Source organism: Urocampus carinirostris, chromosome 10 (assembly GCF_059441175.1).
Source record: "Urocampus carinirostris isolate Australia breed hairy pipefish chromosome 10, RoL_Ucar_1.0, whole genome shotgun sequence".
Taxonomy (NCBI): Eukaryota; Metazoa; Chordata; class Actinopteri; order Syngnathiformes; family Syngnathidae; genus Urocampus; species Urocampus carinirostris.
Genome location: NC_142358.1, coordinates 36179540 through 36191838, shown reverse-complemented (window position 1 = coordinate 36191838; position 12299 = coordinate 36179540). Strand labels below are relative to the sequence as shown.

The 12299-nt window shown below is 39.2% G+C and overlaps 1 protein-coding gene across 2 annotated transcripts in view; it reads right to left on the bottom strand.

Annotated features, from left to right (window-relative positions):
• Positions 1-5919, bottom strand: part of esamb (endothelial cell adhesion molecule b) — a 161084-nt gene extending 155165 nt beyond the window's left edge. For both annotated transcript variants that reach the window (XM_088345373.1, XM_088345371.1), the window contains exon 1: positions 5555-5919. In XM_088345373.1, the coding sequence (XP_088201499.1) occupies positions 5555-5609 (55 nt within the window). In that variant the 5' untranslated portion in view covers positions 5610-5919. The remainder of the gene's footprint in view (positions 1-5554) is intronic.
• Between the last annotated feature and the right edge of the window lie 6380 nt (positions 5920-12299).

The window sequence follows — 12299 nt, the reverse complement described above, 5'->3', positions numbered from 1 at the left end:
ACAGGCGGCCCGCGGGCCAGATCAGGCCCGCTGAGGGATTGAATCCGGCCCGCGAGACAACACTCAGAGAAGCGCAAGAGAAAAACAAGCTGCAGGTTGAAATATGTCAACTTGATGTTGCCAAAGCCAGGTGCCTCGAACAAAGACACTGTACTTTATTTCTCTCTCTCTCTCTCTCTCTCTCTCTTTCTTTCTTTCTTTTCCACCCCTTTTCTCCCACTCTGTCTCTGTCTCTTTCACTCTCTGTGTCTCTCTTTTCCTCTTCCTTTGTTGCTCTTTGTCTCTTTCTCTCTTTCTCTCTTTGTGTCTTTTAACCTCTTTTGCTCTAACTTCCTTTTTTCCTTTTCTTTCCTTTCTCTTTCTCTCTTCATACCCTTCGCGCTCTTTTTTCTTTTCTCTCCTTCTGTCTTTCTATTTCTCTTTGGATTTCTTTCTCTTCTTTTCTCTCTCCCTTTCTTTTCTTATCTTTTGTTTCTCACGCTCCCTCCCTCTCTCTCTTTTTCTTTCTTTGTCCCGCCCTCTCTCCTTTTCCCTCCCTCTTTCTCTTATTTCTTTATCTCTCTTTTTCTTTCTCTTTAATCTACTTGTCCGGCCCCCGACAGAATGTTTGTTCTATCGTGTGGCCCCCGAGTTAAAATGAGTTTGACACCCCTGGACTAGAGAGTCGCTTTGTTGTTATGGCCGCTCTATTTGCCCCACGTGTGATACATGGATACAGTAACCATGGTTACCTAGCACTCTCTGTCGGATCTATAAGTTGGAAGACAAGTCAATTCATGTATATTTGTATCGCCCTTAATCACAAGGAGTCTCAAAGGGCTGCACGAGCACAGACAACAGACTATTATGACACCATCCCCTGATCTAAAACCTACATGAGGGCAAGGAAAATTTCAAAAACCTCAGCATGAGGAAAACGAAGATATCCGATGTAAATAGTATGAACAATATCACGATTTGGACCGATCCACTCACTCCTTCTTATCCATGCTTTCATTGTCTTCCTGCGTGAGCACCCTCCTAAATAAGTCATCAGGTGAGCGTGTCGCCTTCCTTTTTCCAGGTAAATCTCTGCTTTTATGTCGTCCGCCGGCTCACCGGGGACGATAAAGCGACATCAGACGCCGTCGAAAATTCATTTTGCGAGCGTTGGAGCGTGCCGGGACAACATTACGTCCTCTTAAGATGAGGAAGTGCTTAAAAGCGAAACCCCCCCACCCGCCTCTGCTTCAAAAACACAAGCGGCGCAACCACAACGGAATTCAGTAAAAAAAAAAAACCATATTTTATGACTTGTCGGCACGCTTGTTCTTGGATTTGACTTTCCCAAACATGGAAGTAAGTTGACTTCCATTAGAAACGGGAAGTGGTTGAATTAAAAATAAAAAGTGAAGAAAATATCCTTTTAAATAAAAAGAAAATGCACAATACATACAAAAAATATATTTTCTTTAGAGAAATGTACTTGATGATGTCAGTTTTCTGTAGGAAAAACAGTTAACAACCAGCTTTATCCTATTGGTAGAATTTAAGTGTTTTTTTTCATTATTTTTCTATATTTTTATTTGGTTTAATAGTCAGTATATTTATAATAACAGGGTTTTTCTCTCCCCGCGTACTGGATTTATCTTCATGGCAGAAAATTCTTCTTATTTTCAGTACAACTCCATTGTTTTTGTCACGGTTGCCATGGCGCCCAATCAGCCCCGCCCATGTGGCGCCAGCTGCAGCTCATTGACAGAGTGGCTTTCCGTCAATTTAAGCTCGGTGCTCTCCGTTTGTCAGTCCGTCAACGAACCTCTGCCCCGCAAGATGTGGGTTTGGACTCGGTCCTGTTTCCTGTTGGTATTTCCTGTCCGGTATTGTTCCTGTTTATTTTGTCCTGTTTAATATTCTCTCCAGTTTTCGTTCCCGTCTAGTTTGTCCTGTTTTATTTTGATATCCTGTTTCATTATCAATCCTGTCTGTCCTGTCCTGTCCGGTATCGACCCCATCTGTCCGATATCCACTCGAGCAATTAGTATCGATCTCGTCGGCCTCTGGCTTCCCATCGTTTCACGCCAGACTGCTGCCTAACGTGCATGATTCCCCATTTCGCGTAAAATAAAAGGCTTGTATGAAAAACGTCACGCGTTTGGGTCCTGATCCTGTTCTGGTTCATGACATTTATTCCTCATTTTAACTTGTTTTTTTGGCAAAAAAATACAAAAATTCTTGAACCGATGACACCCAGCTTTATCCCGCTGGCAGAATTTAAGTGTTTTTTCCCTTATTTTCTATATTTTTAATTAGTTTTATATTTATCAAATCAGTGTTTTCTCCACATGCATACTTGATTTATATTATTGGCAGAAAATGTTGCTTTTTTGAATATTTTTTCCTTTTTTTCTACATTTTTAACTTGTTTTTCTAGCAAAAAAAATACAAAAATATTTGAACTGACAACACCCAGCTTTATCCCATTTGCAGAATTTAAGTGTTTTTTTCCCCTTATTTTCTATATTTTAATTTTTGTATTATATTTATTATATCAGTGTTTTCACCACATGCATACTTGATTTATTTTATTGGCAGAAATTGCTGCTTATTTTCTGGATTTTTTTTCCCATTTTTCTACATTTTTAACTTGTTTTTCTAGCAAAATAATACAAAAATACTTGAACCAACAGCACTTTATCCCATTCGCAGAATTTAAGTGTTTTTCCCCTCATCTTACTATATTTTTAATTTGTTCCATATATATTATATCAGTATTTTCTCCACATGCATACTTAATTTATCTTATTGGCAGAAAATGCTGCTTATTTTGAGTATTTCTTTCTTAATTTTCTACATTTTTAATTTGTGTTTTCGTAAAATAATACAAAAAATATTTGAAAAAGAATAAGCTGCCTTAACAGGCAATTTCCCTGTATTTTCTCCACCAAAATAATAACAACAATACTTAGAATAAAATGAGCTTTCAGATCCGACAGTTTTCCTAATTTGATGTTTTTCTACGTTACTATATATTTCTTTTTTGTTTTGTAAATACCAAGAATCATACTTAAAATGAGAAATTGTCTCCAGTATGACCACTGCTGGTAGAGTACATTCAAAAAATATATTCAAGTCAGAAAAAATATCAGATTTTTCTCATTTAGGTATCTGTGGTTTAAATTTCTATACTGTTATGTTTATAAAGTCTTATAGACACTTTCTAGATTTCTTCTTCTTTTTTTAATTTAGATAAGTTAAGTCTTGTATAACGTTATAATCATGTACATTCTTTGTAAAATTTGTCAAATTAAATCCTATTTTTTTTATATTTAATCAGATTAAATTAATTATAGGCAATTATAAGATTATAATCGGGCATGAAATACTAAATTAAATTGTAACTTTATTTATTTTAATTTTAATTTAAAAAATGTGCATTTATAAGGTTATAACCATGCAATCTTATGTGTCAAATTTAAAAAGTAGATTAATTTTAATGTATTAGATAAAGTGTGCATTTATTGACCAACTCCTGTCGTTGTAGTTCCGGGCTGATTCCTCACCTTTCTTAGAATCATTGAGACCCCACGAGGTGATATATTTCATGGGGCCCCACTCTGATTGAGATTTAATTGTTTAGCTTCTTCCATTTTCTAATGATTGCTCCAACAGTGGACCTTTTTTCACCAAGCTGCTTGGCAATTGCTCCGTAGCCCTTTCCAGCCTTGTGGAGGTGTACAATTTCGTCTCTGGTGTCTTTGAACAGCTCTTTGGTCTTCCCAATGTCATACATTTATAACTAGGAACATTAATTGTGACATTTTTCAAATTATATTTAATTTAATTTAATTGGTTTAAAAGATGTGCCTTTAAAAGGTTATACCCTGACAAGTTATTGTATTGTAAATTGTAAAACTTGTGCATGTATAAGGGTTTTAACCATGAACATGAATGATAGAATTTGGCAAAATTATGTTATTTTATTTTAACGTATTAAGATATTGTGCATTTATGAGGTTGTAACCATGCAAATGTAAAATTATATTTTAATTTGGATCTAATTAGTGTAAAATATTATAAGGTTATAACATACCTGTCAAACTGTACGTTTTTGCCGTACAAAGTACGTTTATTATGCATTTTAAGACGTGTACGACGTACAAGAAAATCTGTACGGAATAACGCAAAATTGTCAATTATGGGTATCATTCAGTATACACCGACTATGACAAAACGGCAAATCAATCAAGTCAAACGAGTTCGCCGCGGTAGCCTCTGTCTCTGTATCATTTATTTTTTTCATTGCAAACAAAGCCAGCAGTTTGATACTACTGTGCGCATGCGTCTGCCGCCTCGGATTTCATGTGGTAGTTATGTAGTGAAAGGAAGTCCGTCTCTTTTTAGAGAACCGGCTTTTTCGGCTCAACTCATTAAAGAGAGCCGGCTCTCAAACGGCTCACTCGCTTTGATGCATTATATTACGAATGATTATGTCGTATAAAGAAGTTAAGAGAAAAAGGAAGTATGAAAGGAGAAAAGGAAAAAAAGACAGGTTTGTGGCTTTACTCAGTATATCACCAACAATAATTTAATGCAGAAAATGAATTCATTATTTGAACAAAAAAATGTATTATTCGACTTATATATTTGCATGTATTTTTTCCTTCTACAGTGAACTTCCAAGCTACTTCATTTTTGAACTTTTTTTTTATAATAAACCTCATTTACTCAGTATCTCACAAAATGTTCATTAACAATATATATGATATAATGAAACACATGTACAATAGAACATGTTAAACTACATGAATAAACACGTTTGAAAAAAAAATATGGTGTAAGGTTATTTTGTATTTTGTAAGGGAAAATACGACAGTTTGTAAGGACATGGAGCTTGACAGGTATGGAATAATAAATGTAAATTTAAATTTTAATTTGGATCTAATTAGTGTAAAATAAGGTTAAAACCATGTATTTTATTTGTGAAAGTGATCGAGTTAAATCGTTTTAATATAAATTGGTTAGGCAGCACGGCAGCACAGTGGTTAGCGCATGTGCGGCACAGTTCATGTCTTGCGTGGGTTCAAATCCAGCTCCAGACTTCCTGGGCGGAGTTTGTATGTTCTCCCCGTGCTTGCGTGGGTTTCCTCCGGGCACTCCGGTTTCCTCCCACGTTCCAAAAACATGCATTTCAGGTGAATTGGCCGGTCCAAATTGTCCCTAGGTGTGAATGAGTGAGTGAGTTGTCTGTCCCCGTGTGCCCTGCGATTGGCTGGCAACCAGTTCAGGGTGTCCCCTGCCCACTGCCCGATGATTGCTGGGATGGGCTCCAGCACCCCCGCGACCCTACTCAGGATAAGCGGTGTAGCTAATGAGATGAGATAAATTGGTTAAGGCAGGAATACTATGTGGCTGAAATGAAATGTCAAATGAAATTATCAGTTAAAAGCATGGAAAAACTTACGCTATGCAAAGGTATTTCCTGCACCAGCATTTTTTAAACAACTATTTCAAGGAGTCGACCTTGAGTTCAACCACACTTCGGATGCCAAACAATTGGAATAAGGTTTTCTACCTTGAACGATCCAGAAGACGATCACTAAAAGTCTCAACCTGGAGTGTATCTTCATGGCGCTTCATCCAGCAAGGAAGAGAATCTTCAAACTTGTCTTGCACTTGCACACCCGCACTCCTTTGCTTTTCCAGGTAACTCCAGAAAAAAGACACCGTTACGCTGCTCAAGCCACATTTCTCTCGCGTGGAACTCCGCTGCAACTGCGGACATGGCGCGCTTCTCTCCCCGCCAAAAAAAACGTCGTCACTTCGACGTGGAATTGACACAAAAATCGTGCGGTGATCCTCTTTCTTGAGCTCCACGACTCACACTGGACTTTGTGCAAGAAGCAAAGGAGATTGAGGGGAAATGCGCGTGGCCGTGGAGTCTCCTTATCACTCGACCTCTTGGTTTTTAGACGCCCTCTAGCGGGTTTTACGGTCACTGCAGTTTTTGTTGAGTTAGCATACCTGTCAACCTTCCCTTACAAACTGTTGTATTTTCCGTTAAGAAATACAAAATAATCTTACACCATTTTTTTCCCAAAACGTGTTTATTTATGTAGTTTAACATGTTATATTGGACATGTGTTTTGTTATATCATATATATTGTTAATTAACATTTTGTTGTGAGATATTGAGTAAATGAGGTTTATTATAAAGAAAGTTCAAAAATGAAGTCGCTTGGACGTTCACTGTAGAAGGAAAAAATACATGCAAATATAATTAAGTAGAAGAATGCATTTTCTTATTAAAATTATGAATTCATTTTCTGCATTAAATTATTGTTGGTAATGTACTGATTAAAGGGATCACCACAAACTTGTCTTTTTTCATTTTCGCCTTTTTATACTTCCTTTTTTTCTTAACTTCTTTATACAACAATAAAGATTCGTAATATAATGCCTCAAAGCGAGTGAGCCGTTTGAGAGCCGGCTCTCTTTAATGAGTTGAGCCGAAAAAGCCGGTTCTCTAAAAAGAGACGGACTTCCTTTTACTGCACAACTACCACGGAATGCTGCATGATGGGAAATCTCCAGGCGGCAGACGCATCCGCACAGTAGCATCAAACCGCTCGCTTCGTTTGCAACGAAAAAAACGATACGGAGATAGAGGCTACCGTGGCGAACTTGTTTGCTTGATTGATTTGCCGTTTTGTGATATTCGGTGTATACCGGGTGATACCCATAATTGACAAATTTGCGTTTTTCCGTACAGATTTTCTTGTACGTCATACACGTCTTAAAATGCATAATAAACGTACTGTTTACGGCAAAAACGTACAGGTTGACAGGTATGAGTTTGGGGGGTTCAACTTAGGACCTTACAGCTAACTAATTAGTGCGAAACAAAATAATCAGAATGTGCAGAATGAATTATAACCACGGGCAGCACGGCGGCACAGTGGTTAGCGCTTGTGCGGCACAGTTCATGTCATGGGAACCTGTCGTGGGTTCAAATCCAGCTCCAGACTTCCTGTGCGGAGTTTGTATGTTCTCCCCGTGCTTGCGTGGGTTTCCTCCGGGCACTCCGGTTTCCTCCCACGTTCCAAAAACATGCATTTCAGGTGAATTGGCCGGTCCAAATTGTCCCTACGTGTGAATGAGCGAGTGAGTTGTCTGTCCCCGTGTGCTCTGCGATTGGCTTGCAACCAGTTCAGGGTGTCCCCTGCCCACTGCCCGATGATTGCTGGGATGGGCTCCAGCACCCTCGCGACCCTAATGAGGATAAGCGGTGTAGCTAATGAGATGAGATGAGAATTATAACCACGTTTTTTTTCAAACTGCGGCCGTTTTAATGAGTAGGGCAGCAGAGTTACAGTGGGACCCCCAAGCACTTGTGACGTATCCTTTCCCCTCCCACTTCTATTTTTGTTTTGAGAAGAGACCAATCGTATTCGTTGTTTATGCCATATTTTTAGTTTTGAAACCTAATTTTCTTGAATTACGTTAACCATCTTGTCACTGCGCCCTTGTTAGCATGTGACAAAAACAAATACAAGCGAAGGCTGCGTTTCGTGATTTAAGTCAAACTTGTAAATTGTTATATTCTCTGTATACCATTTTCCCTCACAAATGAGTTAGGGTTAGGGTTAGGTTAGGAAGCAATCTTTCTTTCCAAAGGTCCCCTAAATCTGAGGCCCTTGGGAAAGTAAGTTTTTGCACTGGCCATTCAGGAAACTGGAGATTTTCTTGTTTTACCTGCGTTTGTTTAGTCCATCTGGAAAGAGAGTGTTGAGTTTTATCATCCAGTGTTTTTCTGCCTTGCGTCTTTCTTCTTGCGTCCAATTGCTGTTTGTTTGTAGGCCCCATATTTCTAGTGCCTGTAGCCCATGTTGTATGAAGTGGGCTACTAAGTGTGTGTTAGTTTCCCTGCTGTTTCTGATGTTGTAAATGTTGTAAATAGGGTTAGGGTTAGGGTTAGGGTTAAGTGTCCAAATCTATGTCGTTTGGACATTAGATTTTTGACAATACAGTCGTATGCAAAACTTGAGCCATTATTCCTGCTTAGATACACGCAAAGCCAAACCAAAACTGAACCCTAAAGTCAAAACCTGTACTTCGCAGAATATATAGGGCACGTTCTCATTGCAATTTACAGTCAAGGTGTCAAACAAAAAAAATACAAAAAAAACTTGTTTGGGCTGTAGAATGCTAAATGAAATGAAATGGAATGATTTGCATTTCTATAGCGCTTTTCTAGTCAATGACTTCCCAAAGCGCTTTACAATGTGCTCCACATTTCCCAATAGCGGCCTTGCAGCCATGTAAGGCGCTAACCTGCTTATTGGGGGTGTTAGGGGTTCAGTGTCTTACCCGAGGACACTTCGACATGTAACACGGACGAGCCGGGATTCGAACTGCGATCCCTTGATCCCAAGACGAGCGCTCTACCTCCTGAGCTAAGAATCCTTTATATAAAAGCTCACTATGTAATCTGTGATATCTTATGATGACATCCACAGAACAAACTGTAAATACGCCAAAACACCGGAAGAGAATTTAAAGTTATTTAATTGGGTGAGTGGGAGGGATGGGTGTAGCTATACAAAAAGTGCAAGAACTCCCTCCCATCTCTCGCCCTACGCCGTCTGCGCCAAAGGTAAGCACATCAGGCAACCTGTTTGCAGAATCTTGTGACGTTTTTACAAAATAACTGCTTGCATCTGGTTTTGAAACCAATATGTATGGAAAAAAAGGGTCAAAATGAGTTTAACCGATCTTGAGTAATTGCAAGGAAGAGACAAGTTTAAAGTGGTATGTTTGTTGATTTTGGGACACGGGCTCTGGCATTATTCTCTTATCATATTTTTTATCAAATCATCAAAAATAAATGTGCTGAAGACTAAGCTTTTGTCTGGGGCGCGGGTTTAGCAATTAAGTAAATTTGTCTCATAATATATGGTGTGCCTCTTTACTAAAATAAAATTAACATATTTTGCTTTTATGACTTGAAGTGAAAAGGGTTCTCGTCCCCTGGTTTAGGGGAAGGATATAAAAACCTAGCTCAGGAATTTCAGCTGTCAATTTCCACTGTGAGGAACATAGTGAGGAAATGGAATTTACAGGCACAGTTCTAGTTAAGGCCTGGAGTGGCGGGCCAAGAAAAATCTCAGATAAGCAGAGGCGAAGGATTGTGAAAACAGCTCAACTAGCTCTTGCTACATGATGATCGACACCAAGGACATAGATTTGGGCTAACCCTCTTCGTGCTGCTATGATCTATCAATCTTTGTTATTAAGTGATCGATTGGATGGGACGAAACAATAATTGCAACACCATCCATCTCTGCCTTTTGGCATGTTCCGCTGAAAAAAACTCAATCTTGAATGAGATGTAATGTCTTGAAGTTATAGCTTGATTTAGTTGGCTTCGTGCTGTCCGACGCCAACAGTTTTAACATAGCAAGCAGGCTGTTTTTTAATCGTCTCCCTCCATTATAGCCTACGTATGCTTCACCAAATTTCCTCGGCTTAGCTTTAGGGGTCGGGATAAAACTTTTGTTTGTCTCCTTACCCCGTCCCTCTCCACCTGTCTTGCCGTTAGTGTCATGATTGCTGATTGAGGGCACCTGTGACTTCCCGATTGGCGCCAACAGCCTTGAGCGCTGATTGGTTCAAAGACTCTTTTTAAACCAAGAGGAAGCCGTCAGACCGTTTGCGAATCTATGCTCCCAGCTAGGCCAGCTCATACCTTCCGACATTTTCCTGCCCTGTTTTCTCCTGCCTGATACCTGTTACTGGACCCGATTCTGCCCTGATCTGCCATCCCGACCATCGACCTGTTTTGCCCTGTTTCCTGCCTGATGCCTGTTGCTGACCTCTTTTCTGAACTCGATACCGCCCTTGCTCTCCCGTCCCGGCTAGTTACCAGTATCCCTGCAGTCTACGATTATCCTCGCTCTACTTCCGCGTTCCCGCCACCTGCTACCAGTGTCTGTCGATCATCGGATGGTGGAAGCAAGTCCTGCTCTCTCTTTATCAATAAAACTGAGTAAACGGACGCTACTGGGTCCTGTCCCCGTTTCTGGCTTGTGACAATTAGAGGTAAAATCTTGGGCCTGGGCCAGAACCCAGGTTTTTATTTTTTACTTAATATTTTATTTTTTATTTTTTTCCTTGTGGAGCATCTTCACAGCATGTACTCTCCTTGTTGTTTTCACATTTGAATGAATGCAATTTAACATCTGAACAAACTCGCTACGCTATACATCCTCAACACTGCCCCCTAGCGGCCGGAGAGAGCAAAATCTTAAATTTTGATAGACTTGAAATGAATGCCGGGCTGTATGCATGACTGCCCTAACCCTACACCCCCTAAAACTAGCCCTAACCCTTCCCCTATCCCTATCCCCTAAACTCAATCCCTCAACACTAAAGGTTGTCTTTTGAACAACCGTAAAAAGACTTTCACTTTTTACTAAATAAAGACGTTTTTGGAAGAAATTTAGACGCATTTTCAACGTCTTTTCAACCACTTTGTTTTAGTTCATGCAAATTTTTTCAACGAAAATCTCAAACTAAAGTATAAATCATTTTAAATACAATTCTTACCTTTTAAATAAATAACTCACCAGTGCTGTGACATTGTAATATTACTGTAAAACCCTATTTTATATAATATAACTGGTAATAACATAGTAGTAACATAGTAATAACACGATACGTTGTTAAAATACATATTCAAATAAATAAATTCCAGTTCACGGGTTTCATGGAAAAAAAATATTCAAATATTAATACCTATTTTTCGCAATAGATTAGGAGAGTAGAATGAGATTCTATTTGTGTATCAAGAAAATGTATTTATTCACCTTTTTCTTGATTTGTTAGACAGGAAACAAATTTTAATCCAGGAATTTGCGTCCTTTTTCAGCTAGCTGTCTGGTTAGCTTTGTATTTAGCTAGCTACCTTCCTACCTTTTAAGCTATTTAGCAAGCTATCAAGCTAGCTTTTTACATTTTTTGCATGCTATCTAGCTAATATTTCACCCTTTTGCTAGTTATCAAATGAAATGTCTGCCTCCTTTCTTGCTAGCTAGCTATCTAGCTATCTAGCTATCTAGCTATCTAGCTATGTTTTTAGGTTTCCATCTTGCGGCTTTTTACTCTTTTATGTAGATATCTAACGATCTTTTAGTTTTTTTAACCTGTTTCCCTTTCTAGCTAACTATCAAGCTAGCGTTTCAGCTATTTAGCAAGCATCTAGCTAAGTTGCTATTTTAGAAATGTAAATAAAACTGGGTGCCCTTTGCGCTAATATGTAACAAAAAGTAGCTTGACGCTTGGAAAAGTTTGGGTAATCTTTATGAAAGCTATAAATTAAACAATTTTTGTTGATATTTGGACCTTTTTTATCATTTTCACGTGACTCAAGTCACTAAGAAAATAGTTGCTACAGTAACAGTGATTGTAATAGTCATTTATATTTTATTTTTTAATGTTGATGTTTGTTAATGCAAGATCCATTGCAGCCTGGTCATCCTGGAAGGGGGATTACCTCCTTTAAGTTTTATTTATTTTCCACACGTTGAGGTTTTTGAGTTTTCCCTTGCCCTCATGTAGGTTTTAGATCAGGGGATGCTGTAATAATAGCCTGCAGTTTACAATAATCTGTGGTCTGTGCAGCCCTTTGAGACTCTTCGTGTGTCATGGTTGCCATGGTGCCCAATTGGCCCCGCCCATGTGTGTCACGGTTGCCATGGTGCCTAATTGGCCCCGCCCGTGGGGCGCCAGCTGCGGCTGGTTGAGAGATTGGATTTCGGTCTATATAAAGCTCAGCGCTCTCTTGCTTCGAGTGGTCAGCCCGTTCGACGGATTTCTGCCCCACAAGACGTGGGTTCTGAGTCAGTCCTGTTTTCCTGCTGATATCTTCCGTCCAGTATCTTTCCCGTTTATTTTTCTCCTGTTTAATTACGGGTTCCAGTTTTGTTTCTGTCTATTTTGGTCCTGGTTATTATTTTCTCCAGTTTTCGTTCCAGTCTAGTTTCTCCTGTTAGTTATCAATATCCTGATTTGTCGTCAATCCTGTCTGTTCATTCCTGTCCGGTATCGACTCCATCTGTCCCATATCAACTCGGGTAATTGGAATCGGTCTCGTCGATCTCTGGCTTACTGTCCTTCCACGCCAGACCGGCTCCCTAACGTGCATGACTCCCCATTTCCCGTAAAATAAAAGGCTTGTGTGAGAACGTCACGCGATTGGGTCCTGTATCTGTTCTGGGTTCTGACATCGTGATTACAAATAAACATGACTTGACTTGAAT